This window comes from Mirounga angustirostris, unplaced genomic scaffold, assembly GCF_029215605.1.
Source record: "Mirounga angustirostris isolate CCGP_5_RB_7025 unplaced genomic scaffold, mMirAng1.0.hap1 SCAF_7, whole genome shotgun sequence".
In the NCBI taxonomy this organism is placed as follows: domain Eukaryota; kingdom Metazoa; phylum Chordata; class Mammalia; order Carnivora; family Phocidae; genus Mirounga; species Mirounga angustirostris.
In genome coordinates, this window is record NW_026991715.1 from 154,003,839 (window position 1) to 154,031,262 (window position 27,424).

At 54.4% G+C, this 27,424-nt stretch overlaps 4 protein-coding genes across 6 annotated transcripts in view; 2 read left to right on the forward strand and 2 right to left on the reverse strand.

Annotated features, from left to right (window-relative positions):
* The first annotated feature begins 53 nt into the window (after nt 1-53).
* On the forward strand, nt 54-8,613 carry LOC123835195 (ubiquitin-conjugating enzyme E2 N-like). 2 transcript variants are annotated; one of them, XM_045864101.3, is made up of 3 exons: nt 54-1,470; nt 4,899-5,108; nt 6,550-8,613. In XM_045864101.3, the coding sequence occupies exon 3, from the start codon at nt 6,645-6,647 to the stop codon at nt 7,182-7,184; it is 540 nt and encodes a 179-aa protein (XP_045720057.1). In that variant the 5' UTR covers nt 54-1,470; nt 4,899-5,108; nt 6,550-6,644; the 3' UTR covers nt 7,185-8,613. The 2 variants fall into 2 exon arrangements, with proteins under 2 accessions (XP_045720057.1, XP_064453004.1); XM_064596934.1 differs by having other exon boundaries at nt 4,899-5,052.
* A 157-nt stretch (nt 8,614-8,770) lies between these two features.
* Nucleotides 8,771-13,009, reverse strand: LRRC14B (leucine rich repeat containing 14B). The gene is made up of 2 exons (XM_045864080.3): nt 11,959-13,009; nt 8,771-10,018 (listed from the first exon to the last, which is right to left on the reverse strand). Exons 1-2 carry the CDS (start codon nt 12,846-12,848, stop codon nt 9,373-9,375), a joined length of 1,536 nt encoding a protein of 511 aa, XP_045720036.2. The 5' UTR covers nt 12,849-13,009; the 3' UTR covers nt 8,771-9,372.
* LOC129045433 (uncharacterized) lies at nt 10,025-17,758 on the forward strand. 2 transcript variants are annotated; one of them, XM_054505092.2, is made up of 2 exons: nt 10,025-11,580; nt 17,628-17,758. In XM_054505092.2, the coding sequence occupies exon 1, from the start codon at nt 10,600-10,602 to the stop codon at nt 11,515-11,517; it is 918 nt and encodes a 305-aa protein (XP_054361067.2). In that variant the 5' UTR covers nt 10,025-10,599; the 3' UTR covers nt 11,518-11,580; nt 17,628-17,758. The 2 variants fall into 2 exon arrangements, with proteins under 2 accessions (XP_054361067.2, XP_064452999.1); XM_064596929.1 differs by lacking the exon at nt 17,628-17,758 and adding an exon at nt 11,667-11,959 and having other exon boundaries at nt 10,032-11,580.
* The window catches only part of PLEKHG4B (pleckstrin homology and RhoGEF domain containing G4B), a 76,328-nt gene continuing 66,617 nt past the window's right edge, over nt 17,714-27,424 (reverse strand). The window contains exons 13-19 of the mRNA XM_064596927.1: nt 25,556-25,808; nt 24,394-24,483; nt 24,089-24,319; nt 22,183-22,353; nt 21,379-21,559; nt 19,546-19,653; nt 17,714-19,309 (exon numbers count right to left, since the gene is read on the reverse strand). Coding sequence (XP_064452997.1) covers nt 19,035-19,309; nt 19,546-19,653; nt 21,379-21,559; nt 22,183-22,353; nt 24,089-24,319; nt 24,394-24,483; nt 25,556-25,808 — 1,309 coding nt within the window. The 3' untranslated portion in view covers nt 17,714-19,034. The remainder of the gene's footprint in view (nt 19,310-19,545; nt 19,654-21,378; nt 21,560-22,182; nt 22,354-24,088; nt 24,320-24,393; nt 24,484-25,555; nt 25,809-27,424) is intronic.

Sequence of the window (27,424 nt, forward strand, 5' to 3'; positions counted from 1 at the left end):
AGGTTTCTTGCTGGTGTGAGCATCTCTCCCACCAAAGGGAGAGAAAGTGTTCCTTGTATCCAGTTGACACCCTGGTATGTGTTTGGGATTTGGCTTGTGTCTGTATTTAGTAAGCACATATTATTTATTAACAATGACATGTAATAAAAAATACTTGCCATTTAAAAGCAACAATGCCACCTATGTGTGTAAATCTTCACTCTTTATAAAATGTTTTTATATAGATTATCTCCATTTTACCACAAACTGATCAAAGGTAGGCACTTGCCCATTTTTCACAAAGCTAAGGTGAATCAGCCTCTCACACGTCACCCCTGTAATCCTACCCCGTGTAATCCCAACATGGGAAGAATATGTAGCAAAATCAGAGAATGGGACGCCTGGGTGGCTCTGACTTTTGTTCAGGTCATGATCTCAGGGTCCTGGGATCAAGCCCCGTGTGGAGCTCTGCTCTCAGTGGAGAGTCTCCTTTCCTCTGCCTCTGCGCCTCCCTCTGCTCATGCTCACTTGCTCACTCTCGCAAATAAATAAGGAAAATCTTTACAAAAAAAAAAAAAATCAGTAGAGGAAAAGGCGCGTGGGGGCAAGTGAGGAGCCTGTGCAGCTTCCAGAGTCTTCTCCCAGGGGAGTCATGGGAGTGCTCCCTCCCACCGCCCCCCCCACCAGCAAGGAGCGTGAACTGTTGCCAACCTGGGACCCCCAGAGACAGCCCAGCGCTGATGTTGATGGCTGGTCACGTGGGTATCCTCTGCTTGGCACGCACCCAGATTGCAGAATCCTGGAAGGAAAGCCGGTATCCTCTCAAACTACAAAATTTAGACACAGTGGGCTGCCCTTCCTGGTCGGTGGCAGGGAGGTCCTCTCCAAATCCCGGTTCCCCATGCCATCCAGGGGCCAGCCTTGCCGCAGGCCTTTGGAAGGCCCACAGTCTCCTTGTGCAGGTGAGGCAGCTGGACCTGCCGCCAGGAGAAGCTGTCTGGGCAGTGCGGCCCCAGAGGTGCTGGAAACTTAGAGGCAGTTCCTCGGTAGCAAGTGGCCCAGCAATGGCTGCGCTGAGGTCCGCCTGCTTTGGAGGCCCGTTTCTACCCGGCCTGCCTGCCTGTCTGTGGCAGGGAGACAAATTTAGGAATACTAAGCTGACAAAAAACTTCACGTCTAATTGTAGGGGAATGTCATTAGAGCTGGGTTTGGTCTGGGGACCAAAATGCTGAGGACTTACGGCCCAGTGGATCTGCATGGTTTATGCTCACATGTGGTTTTTAATCTTCAGAGCAATTTCAGAGACGAAGAAGCGGCTCAGAGCTACCGACCGAAAGGTCCCCCATGGGGCTGGGGTCCTCGCCCCACGCTCTGCTTTTAGCTGCTGTGCTCGGCACAAGATGGTTTCATGCTTTTCTTCTCCAGTGGCTCCTCCCGTCATCTTTCTGCTCAACTGTCACTGCTTGACCCAAACAAAAATAACTTACTCAGGTAAATCTGAACTAAAAAGTTTCTCTGGTTATTTGTATCACCTAGAGTGGCGTCCATTCAGTTTCTTTTACTCCACTGACTCTCCCGGTACCCTTGGATAAACCACCTAATGCTTTCCCCTTGGTTTTGTTTTTAAAAGGAGGGAAATTCAGGGGGCACCTGGGTGGTGCAGTGGGTTAAGCAGCCGACTCCTGGTTTCGGCTCAGGTCAGGATCTCAGGGTCTTGGGCTTGAGCCCCGTGTCAGGAATTCTCTCTCTGTCCCCCCCCCCCCCCCCCACCGTGTCTCTCTCTCTAAAAAGTAAATAAGTAAATCTTTAAAAAAAATGAGGAAAATTCAGCCAGCCATTTAGTAGGTAAATTTCAAGGTGAATTGTTAATCCTCATCCTATTTTCTAATGTCCAGCATGCTGTGAGCCTAGTCTTCAATAGCTTGATAACTATGTTCAGATAATTCAAATCAGTTTAGACACTGGTTTGATAGCAAAATCAGAAACTTGCTACAGAAAATTATGTTGGGCCATGTTTGTATTTGCATAGCACAGCTGCCTTCTACTAGCAAGTTTATTTGAGGGTTAATTTGATGCCATCCATCTTTTTAACACTGATTTTGTTAGGTTGGAAATTTGATGACTTCACAGATGTATCAAAGGAGGTCTGGACTAAGTGACACTAGAGTGGAACATTATTGAACTAAAAGGGTTTAAAATTGAGAAAGAGAGTAGGAGCCAGGAGCTGTTTGGTATGTGTGCAGGATTTGTGGGGACTTGGGAGTCAAACATCATTCATCCAGGCTGCTTTCCGGAAGGTCTCAGTAACTGAAACCTTGAGCCAGCAAGGCAAGGAGGATGCTCCAGGATAAAAGGGCCAGGGCTGAGGCAGGACCTGTCTCTGGAGGGAGCCTGTCTGTGCTGTAGTCAAGAGGACGGGGCGGTGGTTGCGGTGGGGGGCTTTGGGGGGGGGGTTCAACCTCTGCTTTCTAATTGTACTTACTGTGAAAGTACCTATTTAAGCGTGTTTTACTTTGGAATAAAGTTGGAAGGCTCAAGGATTGACCAGGATGTTCCAAAAATAAAACAAGAAGCAGGCGGTGATTCTGTAAATTAATCCCACTCAATTTATTTGTTAAATATGCTTTTCCTCCTTGTAAAAGTTCATAGAGACAGATACAGAATTCTCATATGTATTTCTTGTGTGTGTGTGTCTATAATGCATATGTGGACTGACAGATGAAGTGGTTGATTTCATGAGGACAAAGTAATCCTGCAAACATCACACCAATGATGCGATGTTATGACAGGGAAGAGACCACCAAAGAGCATGTGTGTTTTTGAAAAGGGAAGTTAGGGGCGCCTGGGTGGCTCAGTCGGTGCAGCATCTGCCTTCAGCTCAGGTCGTGGTCTCAGGCTCCTGGGATCGAGCCCCACGTCGGGCTCCTTCTTCCTCTCCCTCTGCCCCTCCCCCTGCTTGTGCGCTCTCTCTGTCTCTGTCAACAAAATAAAATCTTAAGAAAAAATGGAAAGGGAAGTTATGTCTAATTAAACTATGTAACAGAGTATTTCTATATGGGATTGTTCAACAGTCTGATTGCTAAACAGTTTACCCAGATCATCTCTCAGGAGAAGGAGGAAAAGTCTTTGTCATCACTTTCACTGTCTCAGTACTCTGTGAAAGCCATCTGCAGTGAATACACAGGGGCTGGTGAAGGTTCCTGTGCTCACTCGGTATCTCGTGACAGAGCATGGGGACCCCACCCAGCACAGAGGACATCCTGAGCCCTGCAGAGAGAGTTCCGGACTGTGGAGGCCAGAGGGATGCCACTGGGCCTCCTGGGGGCAGCCTGAGCCATGCTCGTTGGATCTGCCCTGCCCCATGTGAGCAAGATGCTCCTCTCCTCCAGCAGTGACAGAGACAGCTGCTCGGTTTCTCTCTGCGTCAGGACTCCGGCTGTAAGCAACAGAAAGCGATTCAAGCTACCTGAGACAGTTTTGAGGGGGCTTTATTCAAGGACATGTCATGGGACCTCAGGGCAGGAATGGAGACTGCAGGCCATTTCCTCAGAGAGGAACCAGAAATGGCCAACAACGGTCAGGAACCTCGGAGCAGTGGTCTCCCTGCCTCATAGCTGCTTTAATCTTTCTCCTTCTGGGTCTTCAGAATTTGCGTCTTATCTGTTTGGTTCCCACGTGTGGCAATTTGGGGACTACTGGGTTACAGGCTGCTGTGGCATTTGAATGGAGAGGGTGCAGGGAAATCAGGCGTGTGGCTTTTGTTAACCTCACAGGAGATCTTGAAAAAAGAAATTGAGGCTTATTGGCTGCCTCTGTGGCAGCTCTGAAGGAAATCCGTCTCCTGCAGACCCTCCGACAAGTCAGGGTCTTGTCAGGGTGCAGACAGACCGCAGGGAAGCGTTGAGTTCCGAGGCATGGCGCCCCAGCCGCCCGCTGCGCCGGGAAGCAAGCGCACGCCTGGCCTGCTGTGCTGCGTGGATCTAAGGGTGAGGTGCCGCACCCTGCTGTGCGCGCTCACGTGTTTCCCTCCATAGTGTCCGGGCATGGACACTGGCTCTCTGTGGGTGGCCTGCAGTGGGTGGGGGCTGGGAGCCCGGCTGCCTGGAGCCAGGGCACAGAAGCTCATGGAGGGGTGGACGGGGCTGTTGGCAGGATTTGTCACATGAGGGCAGATGCTGCAGCCCCCGCCGAGGTGCTGAGAAGTGCCCTGCTTGAAAGGGGCTCTACCCACAGCCAGGGCTGACTGTTGTAGGGGATGCCGTGGTTTTGGGCCCCAGGCTGATGGGGCTCGGGAGTGCCAGCAGCAGGTGGGTAGAGTCCCTGCAATGGGCATCAAGACCCAGGTGAAAGCTACAGCACTTCCACCCATAGGGAGCTGCCGCAGTGGCCAGCCATAGAGCATGGGGTCCTGAGGTCTAGTGCGTGACAGCTCATCAGGGGGTTGCTCAAGCCACATAGTGAGAGCACCAGTGATGGTAAGAGCCCCAGGCTCATGCGCCCCGCACAGAGAGTCCCCTGAGTCTGTGGATCTCTCCTAGTCTGGGGCGTAGAACTGGAAAGAACCATCTGGAACAAAAGTGGAGTAGGAGGCCCCTGAATCTGTACTCCCTCTTTGCCAGGATGGGCAACAGGAAGCAGGGCAGACTTCCTGGAGGAAGTGCCATGATGAATCCACCACAAAGGACTTGGGGAAGGTAAAGACCATGTCCTTGATGTCCCGGAAGGTGGTTTCCCAGTGTCCATCATGATCCTCACCCTGTCCCCATTCAATTCAGCAGTCTGGCCCCTGGGAAGATGAGGTGAATTTGGGCACTGAGAGGCCTTCAAGCGTCACCAGGAGGAGCCGCAGCACAGCTGCCCCGTGGTACCCTCCCAGCCTCTTGACCCTTGGCCCTCTCTCTGCCCCTCTCTCTGCCTAGGTGGTGGGTTTTCTTGTCCCTACAGTTTGCCGTTGCGTTGGATCCATGCCTTCGCAGGATGAAAAGCACAGGGATGCGCCTGGGTCCTGGCAGATCCCTGGGACTGACGTCACATGGACATCGTCAGAGAGCCTGTGAATCCCAGGCTGTGCAGGTGCAGCGAAAACCCCTCATGGCTGGAGACAGTACTTCAGGGTTGGGGCCTAGCAGGTGCGCAGGAACAAGTAAATGACAGGCACCAGGATGGCATAAGTTATGTCCTGAGTTACGGGAGGCCTCAGTTCTGCTTGGGCTGCTCCACGTGCTTTGAAATTGCTCCAAATGTGCCTCCCCAGGCTCTTTGACTTTTATGGGGGCTTGTTCCTCAGAAGCCCCAGGGGCAGGGGCTGTTGGGAACATTCACCACCAGCAGACACCCGCGTGCCCACCTCCTGCCCCAGCCACTGCAGAATCCCTGGGCCCTTCTCCACCACAGCTGCCTGACTCAGCCACATACATGCTGGGGTCCTCTCCTGCTGGCCACAGACATCAACAGTTGAAATCACTCCACTCTCCAGAGTTAGATTCAAAGCATCGCAGAATTTTGACCTGTGCCTGCTCCACCCTCTTTTCAGGGCTTCTTGCAATACCAAATTCCATGTGCCTGAAATAGGGTTCAGAGACTTTGCCAGCAGGACAGAAGAGGGCGGGTGGCCCAGAAAGCAGATCTGAGGGGCACAAAGAGTTAGAAGTCACCTCTTCCCTCCTGCGCACTTTTTGGACATACTCCTTTCCTGAAAGACCCAGGAGGAACATTATTGCCTTCCCCAGCAGATAGACTCCTGAGACAGCTATCACTCTGGGGGCCTATACCTTAGGCAGCCCCACTTGGTTGTTGGGGAGAAAGCCATGAGACATACGGGGGGAGGCAGCATGGGATTACCTGGATGGGGACTTACCTGGGGAGGGGGGAGCATGTAGGGTATAGACATACCTGGGGGGGCAGCATGGGATTACCTAGATGGGGACTTACCCGGGGAGGGAGGGAGCATGTAGGGTGTAGACATACCTGGGGGGGCAGCATGGGATTACCTGGATGGGGACTTACCCAGGGAGGGGGGAGCATGTAGGGTGTAGACATACCTGGGGGGGCAGCATGGGATTATCTGGATGGGGACTTACCCGGGGAGGGGGGGAGCATGTAGGGTATAGACATACCTGGGGGGGCAGCATGGGATTACCTAGATGGGGACTTACCCGGGGAGGGGGGGAGCATGTAGGGTGTAGACATACCTGGGGGGGCAGCATGGGATTACCTAGATGGGGACTTACCCAGGGAAGGGGGGAGCATGTAGGGTGTAGACATACCTGGGGGGGACAGCATGGGATTACCTGGATGGGGACTTAGCTGGGGGAAAGAGGGGCCCCAGAACTGGACAGAGGGTGGAGCCTGCTCACACAGCGACTCAAACCCCCAACCAGAACTTGGGGGTTCTAGTGTGAGAAGATTGGGCCCATCAAGCACTAGCCTCTATCTTGAGAAAATATTTCATTTTCATACTCTTAGATATTTTTAAAAATTCTGAATTGCATTAAAATTAAAGCCACGTCTGAGGAAGGCACACTACTGTTTTATTAGTATCTAATCATCCTAACACTTGGCCCTTTGCAGGAATCAGATCTTGGTAGAAACCAAGTCCAAGCACTTGTGGGTGAGGCGAGCAGAGCCAGATTCAAGACCAGAGGCCAAACTCGGGATCTGACAAGATGGCCGGGCTGTCCCCCAGCATTATCAAGGTAACCCAGCATTTGCTGGCAGAACCAGTTCCTGGCATTAAAGCAGAACCAGATGAGAGCAACGCCCATTATTTTCATGTGGTCATTGCTGGCCCCCAGGATTCCCCCTTTGAGGGAGGGACTTTTAAGCTTGACCTATTCCTACCAGAAGAATACCCAATGGCAGCCCCTAGAGTATGTTTCATGACCATAATTTATCATCCGAATGTAGACAAGTTGGGAAGAATATGTTTAGATATTTTGAAAGATAAGTGGTCCCCAGCACTGCAGATCCACACAGTCCTGCTATTGATCCAGGCTTTGTTAAGTGCTTCCAATCCAGATGATCCATTAGCAAATGATGTAGCGCAGCGGTGGAAGACCAACAAAGCCCAAGCCATAGAAACAGCTAGAGCATGGACTAGGCTATATGCCCTTAAAATCAATCTGATCATCAAGTATGCATCACTTCTCCTGTCCTGCCAAGACTTCTTCCTTTTTTGTTTGCATTTAATGGACACACAGTCTTAGAAACATTACAGAATAAAAGCCCAGACATCTTCAGTCCTTTGGTGATTAAATGCACATTAGCAAATCTATGTCTTGTCCTGATTCACTGTTGTAAAGCATGAGCAGAGGCTAGAAGTACCATTTGGATTGTTGTGAAACGTTTAAAAGCAGTGGCCCTTCTCTGCTTTTATTCATTTCCCCCCTCATGGTTTGAGTATAAAGCACTGTGAATGAAGGCAGTTGTCAGGGTTAGCTGCAGGGGTGTGCGTACTTTTCTTTATTACTTTTTTTGAGGGGGAGAGGTAGTTTTATTTTAATTTTATGGGCTCCTTTCCCCCTTTTTATGGTGATCTAATTGCATTGGTTAAAAGCAGCTAACCAGTTCTTTAGAATATGCTCTCTAGCCAAGTCTAACTTTATTTAGACACTGTAGATGGACAAGCTTGATTGTTTGAACCAAAATGGGAACATTAAATAAACATCACAGCCCTCACTAATAACATTGTGACTTTGCTGTCAAGTGTAGAATCCTTCCTTCAAGAAAAAACTTGTGACCATTTTGCATGGCTTGTCTGGAAACTTCTGTAAATCTTATGTTTTAGTAAAATATTTTTTGTTATTCCACTTTGCCTTAGTACAGTTTGTTTTACTGTGTTTATGTCATTTTCCCAATGTGACATTCGTATTTAAAAATTAAAACTGATGGAACATTCTCTTTTAGTCTTTACCACCTGACAAGGTGATCTGGCAAGAGGTAGATTTTGCCAGTTTCTTTTCACTGATGCAAACTTGTGTAAAGATATCACTGAATGCAGTATTTACAAGCTGGCCCTGAGCATGCATAAAGCATCAGTATTTGGTATGTTTTTACCTCCTAGAAATTTGAATAAATGTGTTTGTGTTGTCTGGTTAGTAAGAGGATCATTGGTGTCTGCCAAGATGTTTGGAACTTACTGTGCAGGAGAGTCACAGCAAAGCAGAGTTGTGACTGTGTGTAGGACTCACATGTTCTGCCACATTTGTTTGTGTCTGGCATTTGGGATATGACCTATTTCTCAGTCCTTGTCTGGAAATTTCACGTGTAGCCACTGGTGTGTGCTATTAGGAAACACCAATCTGATAATCATGTGGGGTTGCTGAGGCTTTTATGAGTCTTCCTTATAGACCTGATGAGCAGATCTCAAGCAGCGAGCCTGCGTAAGTGTCTTCTGGAAGGTTCCTTCCTTTGAGAGTATTAGATCCTCAGTTAATGATTCTTTCATATTTGCTATGGGAGCTCCTATTGTTTGATATTCAGTGATTTTTTTTCTGCATTGACAGAGTTCCTCCCCTCAAAAAAACTGTTCTTTCCCACCCTTCTCCGTATCGAATTCCCTATCCTTGCTCTTTGTAAGTCATCAGGATAGCCAGTCCTAAGTACGTAAATGTTAACCCGTGGGTTGGAACCTTTAAGGTAATGGATATTGTAGCCCATCTGAATGTCCCCCACTCTTGATTCTCGTAACTTCTGGAGTTTCTTCAGCATGTGGTATATTTTATTGTGCTCCCTTGTAAGATGAAGAATTATCTATTAAAATTACATTTTCAACAACAACGACAACAAAGTCACCGAGTCCAAATGTTGTAATTAAACATTTACATGCCAGGACTCAACCACACAGAGGAGCTCCCCTCGGTCTGAGCAGAGGGTCCTCTGAGGTCAGCATCCAAAGGGAGGTAGGAAACAGGGGCAGCAACGGTGCTTTCACTGGCAGGGCTTTCTTGCAGTGACAGAGGCCCTCAGGGAAGCCATTCTGCATCCTCAGGGCTGAAGCCATTAACAACAAGTCGCATGTGCCATGCTGGGCAGGAGTTTGTAAATATGAAAACCCATATCAGCGCTGCAGACGTCCCAGACGTGGCGCAGGGAGTACTGAGTTCTGGGACAGTTCTCACATTCTCTCCACCCCCGCTGGACATCTGGGCTCCCCTCCTTGCTCCTGTCCAGCCCAGCACCATTCTACCATCTGCCACCGATGTGGCCTCGAGTCACCTCTCCCAGAGCAGGGCTTCCTCTCGTGCAGTGCTTAACTGATGCCATGTACGAGTCTCACTAAGAGATGCGTTAACTGGTGGTGGCTGGGGGAGCGGACGCCCAAGCCTGCTGACTCAGGATGTCCAGGCTGCTGCACAGCTGAACTGCAAGGCCCCCCTTGGTCTGCTCAGGGGCCTACTCCATCTGTTCCAGTGCTCTGGAAAAGTTTTCTAGAGCAGCTTTGAAGGCTCGCAGTAAGAAAGCTCCAAGTTCATTGCTTGTTTCTTGGATATCTGGATCAAAACTTCCAAAGAGGGGCGTGCAGACTTGGATGTCTCCCCGGCCAGCCCGCCGCAGCACTGCACGGAGATCCTCGGCAATCACATCATATTTCTGCTGGTCGAATTTGGACACGGCCAGCTCGTCCTGGGGGTAGGCGGTGCCTTCAGGGTAGCAGTCCTTGGGCACTGGGAACTCAACATACCGCAGCTTGGGCAGCTCGCAGAGAGCCATGAAGAGGCGCCTCAGGGCCTGGGCCGGCAGCGGGTTCCCCAGGAAGCGGAGCTCAGAGAGCTCGCGACAAGGGCTCAGGGCCAAGATCAGCAGGCTCACGTGGCCATCCTCGATGCTGCACTCCTCCAGGGTGAGGACCCTCAGCGTCTGGGCAGCCCGGCTCAGCAGCCTGAAGAAGGTGGAAGGAAACAGGCTGAACAGGCTGTGTCCACTGAGGTCCAGCACCTCCAGGTGGGTGGCATGGGTGCAGTCTGCCAAGAAGGCCATGTCTGCGTGGTTCAGGGAGCAGTTGGCCAGGTCCAGGGTCCTCAGTGGCGTCCGTAGGGGGCTAGGGCAGGATGGAAAATGGCACAGATGAGGGGCGGTCCAAGAGAGGACCTCTGGGAGGAATTCAGATGGATTCTATCTCATAGGTCAGCAGACTGCAGCCCGAAGGCCAAACCCACTGCTGCCTGATCTTACTCAGCCTGACAGTAAGATGGTTTGTACATCTTTAAACGGTAGGACAAATCAAAAAAGAATGATACTCTTGACATGTGGAAATAACACAAAATTCCATTTTTAGTGTCCATAAATAAAGTGCCAATTAGAACTAAGGTCACTCATTCGTCTGTGGCTGCTTTGGGGCTGTGCCGCCAGAGCTGAGTCCTTGAGCCCTGGTGTGGCCGAGGATGGTGCAGAATTAACTTTACCGAGACAGGCCTGGCCTCTGTCCTCAGCTCCTCAAATGTTAGATCTGCTTTGCCGACCACCCACTGTGTCTGCTCCCATGCTTGCTCTAGCACCACGGTGCACGTGAACTGGTATGAAACAATTTTATGGTGAAAAAGGGCCATGGGGCCATCCAGTCCAGTTTTCGTATGGCCTGGGACCTAAAGACCCTCCTGTGTTCTGCGGTGAGTGGGGTAGATGGCCCGGCATCAGCAAATGCACGGCTCTGCCGGCAGTTCTCAAAGTGAGGGACTGCACCTGCCCCCGGGACTTGTGAAAAATGCACATGCTCAGCCCACCCCGCCCTGGGGACGCTGGGCCTGGGTCTGGTGCTACCAAGCTGAGCACTCAGTGCAGGAGAGTATATGCGGTCCAGTTCTCTGCCCACCCCCTCGCCTGGGTCCCCCACACCTGTACTCCCTGCGTGCTGAGAGCCTGGTGTCTACCCACCACGCTGTCCTTTTCCCGGCCCCTCCATCCAGGTCTGTTGTGTGGGCTAAAGAAGCCAGAGTGGCCCTTGTGAATAAGGAGGCGATCACGTCATCCTCCTGCTCAGAACCTCCAGGGGCTTTGCTTGCTCAAGAAAAGCTGAAGCCCTTCCCTCCTTCCTCCCACCGCCCCCACGCTGCCCTGCCTACTGACCCCACCTTCTCCCTGCTGACCCTTGACCCCTCCACATCACCAGCTTGGGCCTTTTGCTCCTCTCACCAGGCTGCTGCAGTCTGCAGGCTCAGTGCTCCGGGTCTCTGCTCACAGGTCACCTCAGGGACTCAACCTTCCCTGACCACCCACCGTTCTCCGGACCCCTGGCCCTGCTGGTGCTCCCATCCTTGTGCATTGTCCTCCCCTCACACAGGTGGACCCGCTGACTGGCTCCAAACCAACACGGCACACAGAAGCAGTGACAAGTCAGTCTCAAGAGCAGGTTGGGACTGTGGCTTCTACCTGGGTGATCTCTGGTTCTCGGATCAGCCGCCCTGTTGTAAGAACTCCCAGCAGCCAAGACTCAGAGGCTGCCCGCCAGCAGCCACACGCAGAGCTTGGAAACTGATTGCCTCAGCCTCCCAGCCCTCCAAGCCCTTCAGAGGAGACCACAGCCCAGAAGACCCTAGCTGAGCCGGGTTCTTGACGGAGCTTGTTGCCATATGCCCAGTGTTGGGATAATTTGTTACAAGATAGGTGAGTAATACAATATAAATATAATATAGTCACTTCTATGTTGTTTGTTTCACTAATTAGCAAGTTTCCTGTCTGCTCACTGACAGAAAACAACAGTCCTCCTTGAGTTCTCTGTGCTGCCAGGCTACACACAACCCAACCCCACTGGGTCACCCCCCTCTGTCTGTGCCCTCCTGCCACTCTGGGCCCTCCTGGAGTAAAGGCAGAGGGAGCTGGGAACCTCGTGGCCTTGTAAGCAGCCAGGTGCCATCTGGTGGTCCCTCGTACATCTTCAGCCTGGCTCCCCAGAGGGCACCCTGTTGCCAGATCTGCGCTGAGGAGCTGTGAGCAGAGACCCCGCTCACCCGGCCTGGCCCTCTGTGCTATCACCCGACTCACCCGAGCAGTTTCGGAATCTTCCCTGTCAGCGTGGAGAAGGCCACACTCAGTTCAGTGAGCTGGCTCATCTGGCTGAGCTCCCAGGCAATGGAGGTGAGGAGGGGGTCCTCGCCATCAGGGGTTGAGGTGCTGGTGGGGGGCGCATCGAAGGCCTTGGCAGGCAGGGTGAGCGAGGCCAGCTGGGGGAAGCCCACCTGGGCCAGGAGCTGCTGCACGTGGCCAGCATGCAGCCGCACATTGTGCACCACCTCCAGCCTGCGCAGCTCACCTGGCCTGGCCAGACGCAGCACCTGCAAGAGTTGGCTGGGGCCCAGACTGTCTGCCCGGAAGGAAAGGCAGTGCACACGCAGTGGGGCAGGGCCTGCCGGCCCCAGGGCCTGCACCACCACCTTGAAGTTTCCCTCTGTGACAAAGAGATCGGCGAGGACCCAGACGGGGCGCCGGGCCCCTGGGGACTCTGCCTGCAGCCGGCAGCATGTCCTGGCTAGCAGCTCGGTGCGGCCCCACCTGCCCAGCGCCCTCCCACAGGGGCACTGCTGCACCTGCATGTCTCGGACGCCTGTGAGGTCAGCCACACGCAGCCGCCGTGGGCCCCCAGCCCGGAGCACGTGGTCTGCAAGGCCCTGTACACAGGCCTCCAGGCAGGCCCTGCAGGTGCGGTCTCGCAGGTCCTCTGGGGGTTCTGAGCGCGGTCCGAGCAGCGCACTCAGCCGGAACTCCTCCAGTGGCCAGTGTTCCAACAGGACACGGATCACCTCCGCCTGCTCCAGCAAGTAGCTAGCTTTGAACAGGAGTGGGTAGAGGTTGTGGGCCACGCCGTCCAGGCTCTGTTGGGCCACCTGGGGGTGAGACACCAGGGCCTCAGCAGAAATGAAGCGTAGCGATCTCATTGTGCCCGCCTGTGGTGGCCCAAAAGCAAGACCGAGCTCTCCCCTTGAGATTCTCCCAAAGATGTATGCCCTTCTTGTTTATTTTTAGCTGCAGCTGCTGTGAGCAGTTCGCCTTTGCCAGAAAGTAGTGAGCAGCCCCTTTGGTCACCTGATGGCTATTCTGGTCGTGGAGGCGTCTGGCAGTGGTCAGCCTGTCCTTGTGGTGCTCAGCTGGTGAAAGCAGAGCTGTCCGAGTGCTTGGCTCAGGGACACTAGGCCCCTGAAAAGTGCCACTCCTGCCCACCGCAGGGGTGGCCTGTGCTTGGGAGCTGCAGTGGGCTGCATGGCCCTGGGCGTGGACCCGGGAGACCCCAGATGAAGGCCCTGCTGCCCAGGGCCACGTCCCCTCAATGTCACGGGAGCCAGGCTCCCTGGGTGAGGCCTTCAGGTGACGTCCCTGGGTACAACAGAACCAAGGAAGAGAACCGTGACCACGTCTTAGAAAAACACGTCTCATTTATTTATATTCCTAAAGTTGGGAACAAGTCAGCATCGAAACAAAGTAACAAAGAAAACAGCTTACAGCAGCTGGAAATCGCCAAGTCACTGTGCTGTGGAACCAGCCTGTGCACCTGGCTGCCACCTGAAGGATGGGGGTCTTGTGGGGAAAACACCCCACAGCAGGAAGCTCATTCAAGTTCTGGCATCTACCCAGGCTTTCCCTGCTTATTATTATTCTGCTCCTCCATTTGGTGAGGGGTGGTCCTCTCGGGACACTGTCCACACCCCAGACCTCAGGCCCAGCTGCTGTGCGCTCACCCCAACCTGGGTCCCAGGCCCACAGGTGGTGGTGGTGGTGACTGGTGGCCCCACTATCTACACATGCCTTGTTAAAAACGAAAGAAAACCGAGATTCCAAATATACTCAGAGGCAACCCCTGCACCTGGGATACACCCCAGTGGGTTCTGCTCTTGGGCAGTGGGACCACTGCCCACGGGCCTGCGTTGCCTGGAGGGCCAGTGAAACATGGTCCCAGAGGGCTCGCCCTGCTCTGAGACACCCCAAGTCTGTCTGGACCTCCCCATGGGAACCAGGGTTCCCCGTGCTCCCACCCCAACCTCGCTGCAGCCTCCAGAGCATTGGGGGAGCTCAGAGCAGTGCGCACATGGAGGTCTGGGCCACCTGGCCCTCTGAGCCCCTGAACTGGGGTGGAGAAGCTGTGCAGGTGGGATGGAAGAAGGCCAGACGATGTCCAGGCAGGCAGGACCCATGGCGTGCTGACTGCGTGGCCGGCGCTGGAATGGGGGTGTGTCAGGAGCCCCAGCATGAGTGCCTCATTCCAGACCTCCGGCCCAGGTCTGGGTGGAGGCCCCTCTACTCCCTCTGATGGGGACTCTCCCCGGAGGGGCTGAGCCTCTTCCAAATACATCACAGCTGTGAAAGAAAGGCGGTAGTTACTCACGGCCACTTGGTGCCCAGGGTGTGCAAAGCACAGAGTCCTTGTCTGGGAGGTACTGCTGAGGCCTTGCACCCTGCAAGGCCCTGTCAGACTCATGGACACACAAGCTTTTGAAGAGGCACTTGGGGCCAGCATGGACAAGGTCAGGGCAACAGAGACAAGAGCGTTCTCTGCAAGGCCGGCTGCCTTCATGGTGCATTCCGCGCCTGGGTCTAGGCCCAGATGGAGCCTGCCGGGTGGCCACCTTGGCTGGCATCACCATGCATCTGGGGGTAAAAAGGTTCTGGCCCCGAAACGTGTCAGTTCTGTGTTTGCCGTTCTGATCCCAGAACACGAGTGCATGTGTGCGTCCCAGAGCATCCTCTGTCAGGGCTCCAGGGCAGGGGCTATGAGTGGATGTCGGGGAGGCCCCTATTCTCAGGACAGGGTGCTGGGTCTCCCAGGAGCCACTCCCAACAGAGGGGTGCCCTGGAGGTTGGGGCGGGTGGAGGTGGTCCCCACTGGCTTCCGTGGCTAGGCCTCTGGGGAGTGACTGCACCAGGGGCCAAGGGCCCCCTCCTGTTGCAGGAATTCCTGAGGTCTCAGAAATAATTCTACACCACTCTCTTGGGTATGCAGTTTCCAGGGGGTTTAGACAGCAAGGTCCTGGGGAGGTTGGTCAGGGGACAGGGGTAACGGGAACAACCTTGCTGGCCAGGGTGCCCCTCCTGGGGGGGCTGTATCACGTCTGTGACTGTGCTTGGGAGCATCTGGAACAAGGTGGAGACATGGCCAGGCAGTCTGGCTGCTGGTGGCACGCTCAGCACCTTAGGGTGGCAGTGGACAAGAGCATCCTCCCGTTACTTCAGGGTAGCTGGCACAGCCTACTAGTCAAACCACTGTCCAGAAACCTTTGTTCTGGCAGAAGGAGAGGAAATCACTGATTAGAGCCCACGTCACTGGTCATCGTCAGTGATGTGGGGCGTGTGGACTAAAGACCCGTCCCCCACACTCTACGCTCAGCATACCCTCAGACTCGGCCCTTCCCTCTGATGCTGCCCAGAAGCTGGACTGGAGTGTCTCCCCAGAACTGGGGGGGATGGGGGTGCCTCCGCAGAACGAGGACCGTGCTTGCCAAAGTGGACACGTGTGTGACCTGAGGCTGGACGAAGGTCAGTTGAGACGATCTCTGTGAAAGAGACTTCCTCTCTGAGTGTTCCCCTCCCCTGGTCACCCCATCCCTCCCTCTCAGGGGTGATGTGTCTGTGTGTACCTGCAGGGCTGTGTTTGGGCTCTCCCCTGCTGGCAGTGGACAGGGAAGGGCCAGTTCACAGGCAAAAAGACCCACCAGGATCCCTGGGCGGGTCCTGAGCCTCCCACGCCGGGGCGGGGGGTGCGGGGGGTGCGGGGGGCGTCTCAGGAGAGGGGACTCACCGTTGTGGTGTACTGGCTGGGCATCTGCAGCCGTGAGCCCCTCCTGGGGACAGCAGGGGAGGCGCTCTGGGGGCCCCCCTCAGAGAACAGCCCTGGGAGCCCAAGGCCACTGTCCCCCGATGACGTGCACTCCGTCACTGCAAAGAGGGGCTGGGTCAGGGCTGGCTGCCCTCTCACCTCTGTGCTCAGCACTCAAGGCCCCCGGAAGCGTGTAAATAATGAGGCGTGTCCTGTGCGTGCAGACTTATCCCAGGACAACCGTGAGGCCGGGTCAGAGCAGACCGGATGGCGCTGCTGGAGGCCACACACCCTTATGAGCAAGTGTCTCCCGACCCTGCTTTTCCGAAATCAGCCGACTGGGAGGGAGGTGGTCAGGTGGCCTCTCCAAGCAGGGAGCCTCCGGCTCACACCAGGCAACTCGAAGGGGAAACACAGAAAATGAGACCAAAGAAAGGCCACATGGCTTAAATAAAGAGCTGGAACAGGTCGGACGAGGTCTCCGCCCCAGAGGGCTGTCGGGGCCTGCTCTATCAGTGCAGATGAAGCTGCGGCCTCGGCCCTGCCCGCCGCATAGGCACAGACTCCCGTCGGCTGGCTTCTGTGCAGGGGTCACAGTGCTGTTTCTGCCCAGAGCTGAGGGGGGCTGAGCAGAACCCTCCTGCACAGACCCTGCACCTCCACGGGAGAAGAGAAAGCCCCACCTCCAGACTTGGGCTTCAGTGGGGTGTGCCAGCCCACGTGGGAGCTGGCGAGGACGCCAGCAGGAAGGTGCCGTGGCTCTGGGCTGGCAGTGTGGGTGCGCCTGGAGCCGTGCTCCCCGTGGGCCCTCCCAGGACACAAGCTCGACCAAGGTGGCCGCTGTTCTGAGCAGGTGTGCAGCCCCTGGAGCACCTGGGCACCCCCACAGGTTTCAGGCCCAACGCCTCCATCTGGGTAGAGACGGGTTTGGGGTTGGTGGTGCCCTCCGAGTGCTGTCACGGTGGCAAAGTCACGCTGGGGGCTTGGAAGCATGTGTGTCCCAAGCAGTGTTGCCCTGAGGAGGGGCCTCACCAGGGCTGTGGTACTGTGGGATGGATTTTTCTGGGAAACCAGATACCTGTGACCCTCCACGTCACACCTGTGGTGATTCTGCACACGCAGGAGGCTGAGGAAACCAGCCAGGTGGGCCCTGCCAACACATCCGCTCCCTCCACGTGGAGCTGAGGCCAGGCCGGCGCTCACAGACCACAGCACCACCGCGTATCCGGGGCGCGGTTGAACAGGTGGATGTATGAGCCCGGCCATGCGGCCCACAGCATATGGACACAGTCCACAAAGCACACGCGTGTCGCTCACAAAAGGGCGTTTGTGCTCCATTCCCACTCCCCGCAGTCACGGATATGCTCAGCCTTCATCTCTATTTTCCCATTAGTCCTTCTGTTCTCTGTTCTCTTCTCTTTCTACTACGTTCTTTGGGATTGAGCTACTCTTACAATTCCGTTTTATCTTCCTGTAGGTGTATTAGCTGTAAGTCTTTGTTTTGTTATTTTAGGGGTCAGTTGGGGTTTAAAATGTCTATCTAACAAATTAGGCGCCTCCCGTGATATCGTACATCTCGGCCACGATACAGAACCGCCACGTCTCCATACGTTCTGTGCACACACATCCCACCAGCCTCAAGGACATTAATGTGGTGACCCCTTCCCACCGTGCTTGTTCAGACAGCCCACTGTCTCTTACAGAGCTTTCAACAGAAGAGTCTTCCTTTCTGCTGCCTCTGTTCCACCTAGTGTCACTGTCCTTCTCCCTGGAGAACATCCCTTAACATTTCACGTGTGCTGCTGAGGAACGGTTTCAGCTTTCATGTGCATGAAAATGTCCTTGTGTCACCATTTCTGAAAGACATATTTGTCACGCTGAACTCCAGTTTGATGGTTTTTCCTTTCAGATCATTTTAACTGTCCCTCCCCCACCCCGTCGTCTGCGATGAGAAATGTGCTGCCAGCCCGCCCTGTCCCTGTGCGCAGAACACGCCGACTCTCTCTGGATGCTTTCAAGATGTTCTTTCTGTTCATCACCAGGTTTCCAGTTTGTGATGTGCATTCATGTGTGCTTGGGGCTCATTGGCCTTTGGGCCTGTAGGTTTACACCCTTCACCAAATCAGGGAAATATTCAGCCACTGTTCCTTCAAAGTTTTGTTGTCCCTCCATTTTGGGGTCTATTATGTGTTTATGAAGTTGTCGGAGTTGTCCCACGGCTCACCGATCTTCTTCCTTGATTCTCGGTGTGTCACTTTGGACAATTTCTATCGATACATCTCCACTAAGTCATGCTTTATGTTAACCCTACCCAGTGACACGTTCACCTTAAGTATTGTGGCCTTTTATTGTGCTTAGTCCGTCTTATCTTCCCTGTTGAGACTGAACATTTTGGACATCAGGGACAGAGAATGATAGTGTGAATGCCAGGACTGGTAATTCTAACAACCACATCAGTTCCAGCTGGTTTTGCCTGATTACTGCTCTTGTTATGGTCCGTTTCCTACTTCCTTGCATGCCTAGCACCAGCCAGTGTGTATCTACCCTGTGGGCTACTGGATATTTTTGTAATCCTATAAATCTCCTTAGGCTTTGCTCTGGGATGCAGTTAGATTACCTGCAAACACCCTGTATTTATGACATGGTGGCAGGTCAGCAGGAATGTTCAGTCCAACACCCCTCCTGAGCAAGCCCTCCTGAGGACTTACCACCACCCTGGGGATGGGGCTGTTGCCCGTCTGCTACTGGGAACAGGTGTGTGTGTGTGTGGGGGGGTACTCTCTAGTCCTCCACATGTTCTGGCCTGGACAGCCTCCTCAGGTGCGGTGCTGACCAGCATTTTGCTGGACCCAGACCTTGGTGCAGTGCTGACCAGCATTCTGCTGGACCCAGAGACCTTGGAGGCCTGTCACCGGGCGGGGCTCCCCCGGCCTGTCCTTCACTGAGGGTCTGCAGGCTCTCCGTACTGCACCCGGGGGCTTTCAAGGAAGAAATCAGAGCAATTACAGGGCTCACATCACAGTCCTGTCTCTCAGGTCACTACCTTTGGTGCCAGATGTCCTATGTCTTAAAATCTTGTTTCATATACTTTGTTCATGTTTTGTTTTATCTGGTTTTCGTTTGCTTGGTTGTTTTAAATCTATTCTCCGTTACCTCGTTTTAGGTGGAAGTGAAAGTTTTTGTTGTTTTTTTAGTTAAAGAAAAATTATAATGTGTTTGAAGACTTTTGGAAGTATGTAAGAGCAAGCAAGTTAAATGACCAGGTGAACTGCCGCCCACCCCTGGACCCAGCTGTTGGAGGCTGGAGCGTGTGCTGCTAGGCACACTCACGCATGGAAGGCTGGCTCCCCGTCTCCTGCTCCAACTCAGCCTCCTCCTCGAGGCAGGTGCGCGTGTTGTAAGGTCTGGGGCAGGAGGCGGAGCTCAGCAGGGCTGGGCTGGCAGATGCTTGCAGGCTCAGTGGCCCCAGGGCGGAGGACGACTGGCTGCCAGAGGAGGAGGTACTGCTGTCAGAGATGGTGGAGTGTGGCCTCTTAAAGGTGGCGGCGTGGTCACAGAGGGGCACAACCCTCGGTGCTCGGGTCCATGACTCTGGAAGGGGACAGAAAGGAGGTGGTTTGGCTCTTGCTCCCCAAGTGCAGCCAGATCCGAAAATGAAGTAGCCATCTGGGAAACTGACCACGTCCCTCCCACTGCAGTCACGTCAGGCATGATGTGGCCACCACCCGTCCAGCCTGCTCTGCTGGCTCTTGAGGCCCACAGTGAACACCAGGGCCTGAGTCTGAGTCAGTGGGACAGAGTGAGGGGTAGGGCTGAAGCCACGTTACCTGCTCCCTTCTTGACAGTCCGGTCACTTATGGCTGCCTTGCTGGGCTGGATGTCCATGAACGGTTTGTTGCCTATCCCCATTGACACCATTTCTTGCATTCTGAGTTCTAAAACAGAATAACGTAGGACAACTTTCCAAGCAACTGTTTGGCTTTAGTACCACTCCTGATGATGCTCTGTACCCAACACCGTCCATCCAGACCAGGAGCATGTCAGGGCCTGGCCCAGCACCCTCCTTGAGTGTTGCTGGGGGCCCAGAGGTGCTAGGGCTCCCGTTCCGGTACATGCATCTGGTCTGACCTCACGGTGGCCTTTCTCAGGGACCTCAAGGAGCAAACAAGGAAAAGAGGACATGGGGCTCAGGAACTGGGTGTCCAACCAGGGAGAGAAGGGAAGGGTCCCCTGTCAGCATGAAGGACAGTGAGCCACTCAACAAGCCCAGCCTGCAGGGGTCACATGGCTACAAGAAAGACAAACTGACAGATCTTTACATGTCTTTGAATACTGAGCACAGGGCACCTGGGTGGCTCAGATGGTTAAGCGTCTGCCTTCGGCTCAGGTCATGATCCCAGGGTCCTGGGATCGAGTCCCGCATCGGGCTCCCTGCTCCTTGGGAGCCTGTTTCTCCCTCTGCTTCTCTCTCTCTCTGTCTCTGTCTCTTGTGAATAAATAAATAAAATCTTTAAAAAAAAAATAAATGAATACTGAGCACAGGGTGAGGGTAACTCCTTGGTAAAACCAAGAGTACGAGTTACTCCTTGGTAAAACCAAGCAAAGAAAACCAAAGATGATGGTCATAGTTGGGGGGGCAGTTGGGAGGGAGGGGCAGGAACAGAGGAGACTGGGGAGGGCAATGGGGAACAGGCCAGGGGCACTTCCTGCTCCTCTTAAGGGCTGGGTCCACTCTAAGGGGACTGAGGAGCCAGCGGGTGTCTGAGCAAAGTTCCAGTGCACACGTATGCACACGTGTGCACGCGTATGCACATGCACGTGTGCGTGCGTGCGCATGTGTGCGTGGGGAGGCCTGCCCTCTGAAGGAAGCTGCTGTGGGGAGGCTGCACTGCATCTCTGAGGACAGGTCAAGACGCTGGCCAGGGTGGCAGCTGCCAAGGGGTCAGGTGGTCGTGTTTCGACCCTTGCACATTGGAGCCTGTTGGGTTTCTCAGGCTTGGGGAGTCAGAGCTGACAGAGGGTCAGCGTGGAGGGGCCGCTATGCAGACGGCATCTGTAGCAGCCAGACTGGATGAGATGCCATCCTGTGGGTGTGAACAGGAGGTGCCCCAGTGATGAAACTGGGGGTGGAGGGGAAGAGCAACCAAGGGGGCTGACTTCTAGGAGCAGGAAACCTAGGTGGGGTCCTGGCACATGGGGCATGGCGCCTGACAGAGGAGGGTCCTCACCTCTAGGGAGGTCACAGGCGGGCCGTCAGCCCAGCATCCAGGAGGGCAGGGAGCTTTGACCACAGGGTGATGCAGAAAGCAGTGGGCCTAAGGTGTCATGGAACATATTATGGCAACATCTCTGGGAACAGGTGTCTTGTTTACATGCAAGTAAAGGAGAAGTGTGTTTGTGTGCTGATGGACGTATCCATCCATTTCCACATGGATGGAGGGGGCTCTCCAAGGGCCACCTGCCCCAAACTGGCCCCAAACACCTACCCACGTCCAAGCCACTAACCCCTGGACTCAAACCCCTGCCTGAACCCGGTCCCCAACCCCTGACCCCACCCCCCTGCCCTGGACCCAGGCCCTAACCCCTGCTGGCCCCAAACCTCTACCCCAGGCCAACCCCCTAAACATAGAGCTGGCCCTGGGTGGCCCTCTTCTGCCCACCTCTGTTCCGCAGAGCCTGCCGCCACAGGATCTGCCCTATCATGTGGGTCCAGGCCGTCTTGACCTCTGCAGAGCTGGCCTGGAGAATGTAGGTGTCCTGGGACTTCTGCCGCCTGCGGAACCAGATCTCAAACCTCAAGCCGCTGTCTCCGACGTTCTCCGTCATCCCAATCTCTGCTGTCTGCACCATAAGCAAGTGGCAGCAGAGTCAGCAACCACCGATCCTCACTTGAGCAACTGACCTCTCTCTGGCTGGCCATCTGATCCCAGCACCTCAGTGCTGGAGTTCCTTCGTCCAGACACCAAATGGTGGGGAATGAACTCGGTTCCCACCCATGTGCACTGGCTCCATCTTGGAGCCTCAGTTTCCCCACTGGAGAAAGGGAGGCTGGACTGGAAGGTTCTGTGATGCCCTGGGGCTGTTGCCCTGGACGGGGCCACAGGACCCCTTCTGGTGTACCCCTCTGCATTAGCAGGTAAGGGGTTACAGGTGTGGGCTCCTCCTGGGAGCTCAGGAGCTCAGAACCTCCGTAGGGTGAGGGCCAAACTTGGAGACTGGCTCAGGGGAAGGCCACCTCCAGTGCTGGCCTTCACCAAAATCTGAGATGAAGTTACCAGTTGAGGAGACTCAATTTTCCAGCCACTGAACCAGTACACAGAACTATAAAGGACAAGTGTCTCCTTGCAGCATTTGAAGCTCAGACACAGAACCCCAGGAAACAACAAGTATCACATGCCCCTGCTCGTACCCAGCAGACCAGGACCTGACTCCCCGTGGCATCAGGTGTGAGGCAGATGTGTTACCTTGAAGGACTGTTTGTACGTGTAGATGTCATAGCCCCCATCCACCTTCCTGGTCTTGCTAAACAGGATGAGGTCTTCAAAGAGGAACACGTGCCTCAAGTACTTTTTCCTTCCACAGCACACGATAAACTCGTCCTGGCATCTCAACTGCCCCTGCTCCTTCAGATCCACCTGCAGATGGAGCAAGCCTCCTCAGGGACCCTTGGACCTGCCCTCACCCCATCCTGACCCCTGGGGAGAGGAGAGGGGCTGGAGGTGGAACTGCTCGCCAATGGCCAGTGACTCACTCAATGATGCCTGCATAAGGAAGCCTCCGAAAAACCCAAAGGACAGGGCTCAAGAGCTTCTGGGGTGAACGTGTGTGGTGCCCCAGGGAGGGCATGCCCCTCTCCACATACCTGGCCCTGGGCCTCTCTTCCATCTGCTTGTTCCTGAGTATCACCCCTTACAATAAACTGGTGGTGTCGTAAGTGAACTTTCTCTGGGTTCTGATTGTCACGACTGACGTGTGTAGTTTGTGTCGGGGGGCCGTCTGGTCGGACAGGGAGCCCTTCACCTGTGGGATCTTACCCTATGTCCAGGCGGATGGTACAGGATTGGGTTGAGTTATAGGACACCCAGCTGGTGAGAGAGAATTGCTCAGAGGTATGGGGAAAACCCACACACTGGAACTGGTGCAGAACCCTTAGGGCCAGGTAGGGCTCCTGCTTGTCTGCATGGAGGTTACAGCTCTTCAATTTTATTTAACTTTCCACTTGAAAGTCCTTGTGTTCATTTTAATGGAAGCCCCCTTGTTAATGTGGAGCTAGTCTCACTCATTACTGTATATAAACACCCAATGGGGCCAACAGGGAGTCAAGTATGAATTCTGCAGCTGAGCTGCTCCCTTACCCCCAGAAATCCCTCCAAGCTGCAGTCTGGGCTGAGGTCTACATGGGAGGATGTGGCCTGCATGTCCTGGCCAGGCTACAGCTCCCATTGTGGCGTGTACCCCAAACCACAGACACCACTGCTAAGTCTCTCTCATGACCTTCCAGCCCACGGACAGCCCTGTCCTGGGGGCTGTCTGAGAATGGCTGGTTCAATCCCAAATGACTTGGCTGGGCCTGCTGAATGGAGGGCTTCTGGGGGTGACCACACTTGGGGTGCCCTGAGTCCTCTACGGCTGTCCATGGAGAGCTATACTCCACGCCAGACTCCATCTCTGGTGCTGGCCACAGCCACGGGTCTGCCTTTTCTAGCTGATGCCAAAGGTCCCACCTTCAAGCCCAGGTGGGGTCAAAGGACAGGGTGTCAGCACATCTCCAGCCATGCCCACACAAAGGCCAGTTCACCTTGCAAGGCACCCAGTGTCGGTCGTGGGAGGACAATCCCTGTGGGGTGGTGGCCTGGGAGCCATGCCACATCATGGCGGCCAGAAGGGCTCATGCTCAGATTGCTGCTCATGAAACTCTTAACGCTGATTTTAGCAGAGCATGCACATTTCCATTTTGTACTGGGAATTCTATGGCTGTCCCTCCAGCTGTCAGAGACAAGGGGTTCTGCTGGAGAAAGGGCTCCTCTTCTGTCTATGCTGGTCCCGTCATGCCACCGTGTGGGGGGCATGCACGCCAGGCCTCGGCACCCCAGCAGAGAGCCAACGGTGGTCTGCCCCAAGCCTGACAGCCACACTCAAGTTTTCATGCATCCAGTTGTTTTAAAGTAGCCCCAATAAGCAGATGGTTAGCCACTCAGAGCCTGGCGCAGTTGCCTGGACATGAAGCCCCTCTCTGCTGTCCTCACCTGCTGGCCCCTCGGGAGGTCTCAAGCTTCAGGAGACTTCCCCAAAGGAAAGCTCATGCAGTCTGACCCCAGGCCTCATCTTTCCTGAACTCAGGAGAGCCCATCAGGGCCTCGGGGCACTTACGTCACAGCCTCGGACGGCATCCATTGCCAGCAGGTCATTGCCGTGACGCAGCTGGAAGCGGACCACGTCTTGGGCAGCCCGAAGCTCACCCAGCTCCTGCTCCCAGGCGGGGCAGCTGCTAGCCTCCCTGACCAGGTCCTGCAGCAGCAGCGCATACTTGCCCATGCGCTGTACGGGCTTCAGCAAGTAGGAGGCCAAGTCCATCTTGTCGCCCAGCTCCCGCTGCTTGTCCTGCAAGGGCCGGGGTGAGAGGGTCAGCCCGGGCCAGGAGGGGGGCAGCGCGGCTCGCAGGGTGGGGGGGTGACCTTGAAGAAGGCGTTGCCGTGGCTGCAGAGCAGGGCGTCCGACTGGGGCTTGTTCTTGCTGTAGAGTGCATACATGCCAAACTGTTCCTCCTGCAAAAGGGGAGGGCACCGTGCACCTGAGTTGGGGGCCCAGGTCAGAGTCTCTGCCTCTGCCCCCACCCTCTCTGTGCAGTCCCCCTGCAGGCATGAGACAAGGAGGCTCCACGCTGCATTAAGATCATCTGGGCTTCCCAGCACGTGGGGGCAACTCGGGCCGATGCCAGAGTTCTGGAATTGATCTTTACAGTACACGTTTGGGGGAAGAGAAAGAGGTCCGTCTGGGAAGGGGCATGGGGAGTGTTTGCTCACTAACAGTCAAGAACCAAAGTTGTGTCAACATTTAAAATTCTCACCATTGTTGTTAATATAAAGCAACACAGAGTTCACCCTATGGCTAAAAGCACCTTCTTAGAAATAGCTGGAAAGATGCAACATGGGATTTCTTTCCTCCTTGGGCATTTCTGTTGTGGTAATCTACATTTAATGATGCTGGGGCCAATGTCTCATCTTCCCACAGCCCAGATGCCATGCGTCCCCACTGCCTGGAACACTGCTTGGGAACTACTTGGTGAAAGCATTTTCTTTTCAGACTGAAATCAGAATTTTATTAAGACCCAGACAGGGAGATGTTCATATTCACAGCTGAGAAGACACTCATCAAGGAGAGAGCAGCCCTCCTTGAGTCAATGTGCACACTCCATGAGCCTCTGTCGAGACCCTGATGGGGCTGGCTGCAGGCGGGACTGTGAAGGGGACCAGGCGGGCTGGTGCAGGAAGCAAACTGACTTGGGGAGTTGCTTTGGGCAATTACCTCGAGTGGTAAGGAGAGGGATGTGTGTGTGACCATGCAGGTGAACCCCCAGTGTCATGTGGCTCTGGGGAGGTGGCACTGAGCCAAATGTCCAGTGTGATCAGACCCACAGGCTTCTTGTCTACTTTGGCGTCTGTTTGTTGACGGGTCTTATGTACTGTTAGGGACACGTTTCCTAGACCTGGTCTGCGGTGATCCAAATAACCTGACACGTGGCACTGCCAGACCCAGGGCACCCTGGGCTGATGTCACCTCTGCCTACCGCACGGGGCTCTGCCATGTGGACCCAGCACCTGGGAAGGAGGGACTCACGTGTCTCAGGAACCCGCGGCCCGCCGCCAAGGGACCGTGCTGGCAGTGCTCCAGCTCTACAAGGAAATGCTGGTGGTGGAAGTCGTAGAGCTTCTCCAGGTTCCCAAAAACAATGCTGCGCTTCCCTCGAAGGTCTTGGGGCAGGTCCGTTCTTTCCATTTCTGGAAAGTAGTTGTCGATGACATACCCTAAGGACCTAACATACTCCCTCTCCGTGGAAACCATCTCGGCCATTATGTGCTGCAGTCGGCTGCTGGGAGACAGAGAGGTGGGTGGACACTCAGGCCGGTGCAGCCCATGGCCTCACTCGGGGTCTCAGGAGACCCTCAGTCAGCGTTGTTCCTGCTTCACACAGAGACAAGATGCTCTGCAAGCCCAGAGGCATACACATGATTAGATGCGGGCAGGAGATGCACAGTAAACAAGAACTTTCTGATTAAGTGTTCTGTTCAGCAACGAATCCTGTCACGTGTGCTCCGTTACCTGAAGTTGCTCCTTTGATGTAAACGAGTAAGATGAGAAATATGGGGGAGGGATGCATATTAGAAAGAAACCGGTTGCATGAAACTTCTCTATACTATTGGTCACAGCCTTTTAGGATAAAAGATGCTTCCGGAAAGTAAAAAAGAGAGACTCCCAGGACCCCTAACTTCAACCCGGAGTCCTGAGGTCTCTCATCACCAGATGGCTTGATTCTGGCACCCTCTGCAGGGAGGGTTCTGGCAGTAGGAAGATTTCAACACTGCAAAGAAGGCTGTGCTGGGGATTTACAAAGAGATGGTTTCTGATGAGCACAGACTGCTAACCTATAGAAGGTACTTCTGAAAACTTAGCTTTATGTGGCCCAGACGTCTGACCCAGAGGAGAAGCAGCTGGAGCTGAAGAGGCAGAGCAGGGCCCAGGACAGAGCAGAGATGGGCAGCAGGGGGGCAGACACCCCTTCCCTGCCAGGCAGAGGGCTCCCTGGGCTCCTGCTGGTGTGACGTCCAAGCCTGGGACGTGTCTCTGCCGCACAAGGCCCCCCCAGGGGCACCAAGCAGAGCCTGACCTGCTAGTAATGAGGCACATCGCCCTTCCCGTTTGCACCACTCTGCCAGCAACGTTCCTAAATTACTCAATCTGGAGGATACTAATGGGGGCTCGTAGACTTTTTTCTGCCATTACTTGTATTTACTTGTTTGTTTGTTTTTTAAAACTGGAACACAATTAAAAGCAAGCAATGGTAGGAAATACACCTGTGGTCAGAAAGGCTGCTGAATGCATCCCAATTGCAGCTGGAGACCTTGTTCCTTTCTATACTCACGTAACGGACTTTACAAATACCTATGGTTTCTGTGGAGGCAGCACCTTCTGGCTAGTCGGGAGCCTGCAGCCCTCGTGGCTGGTACGGGTGGCCTGGAGGTCCCTCCAATAAATCCGAGGCCCCAGGACCCACAGCACCCCTCCTGTCCACATTTGCTGAAAACAGGCATCCTTAAATATTCAAAAACAAAACTACTGTGGTCTGGGGATTTGGAAATTGACACATGAGGACATAATGGCTAGAAATGTCTGGGGAAATGACTGCTGGCCAAGTGACAGGGACTCCCTCTGGACAACAGGCAGAAGGCCTGGGTTTTCATGGAAGACCGGGTTAGTCTGATGCTCTCTCCTCTGGACCCTGGCCTGAGGAGGATGTGCTCCCTCTCTGATGTGCTGTGGAGTCCTGCTACCACACCCTGGGTTGGTGGGTCCACGGCCTGTGAAAGGTGGAAGGGGGGACTTGTCTCCAGGGGCAAAGGCAGGACGGCTTCCCGAACCTTCTCCCTCCAGACCGAGGATGCCCACTGTGGAGGACTGGGGGCTCCTGGCAAGCAGAGGGCCCCCATC

Bases quoted from the DNA above. Each gene is read 5' to 3' on its own strand.
- LOC123835195 (XM_045864101.3), top strand. From the start codon at position 6,645: ATGGCCGGGCTGTCCCCCAGCATTATCAAGGTAACCCAGCATTTGCTG.
- LRRC14B (XM_045864080.3), bottom strand. From the start codon at position 12,848: ATGAGATCGCTACGCTTCATTTCTGCTGAGGCCCTGGTGTCTCACCCC. The intron at 10,019-11,958 runs GTGAGTCGGGTG...ATCCTGCCCTAG, and splicing joins AAGATTCCGAAACTGCTCGG to CCCCCTACGGACGCCACTGA.
- LOC129045433 (XM_054505092.2), top strand. From the start codon at position 10,600: ATGGCCCGGCATCAGCAAATGCACGGCTCTGCCGGCAGTTCTCAAAGT.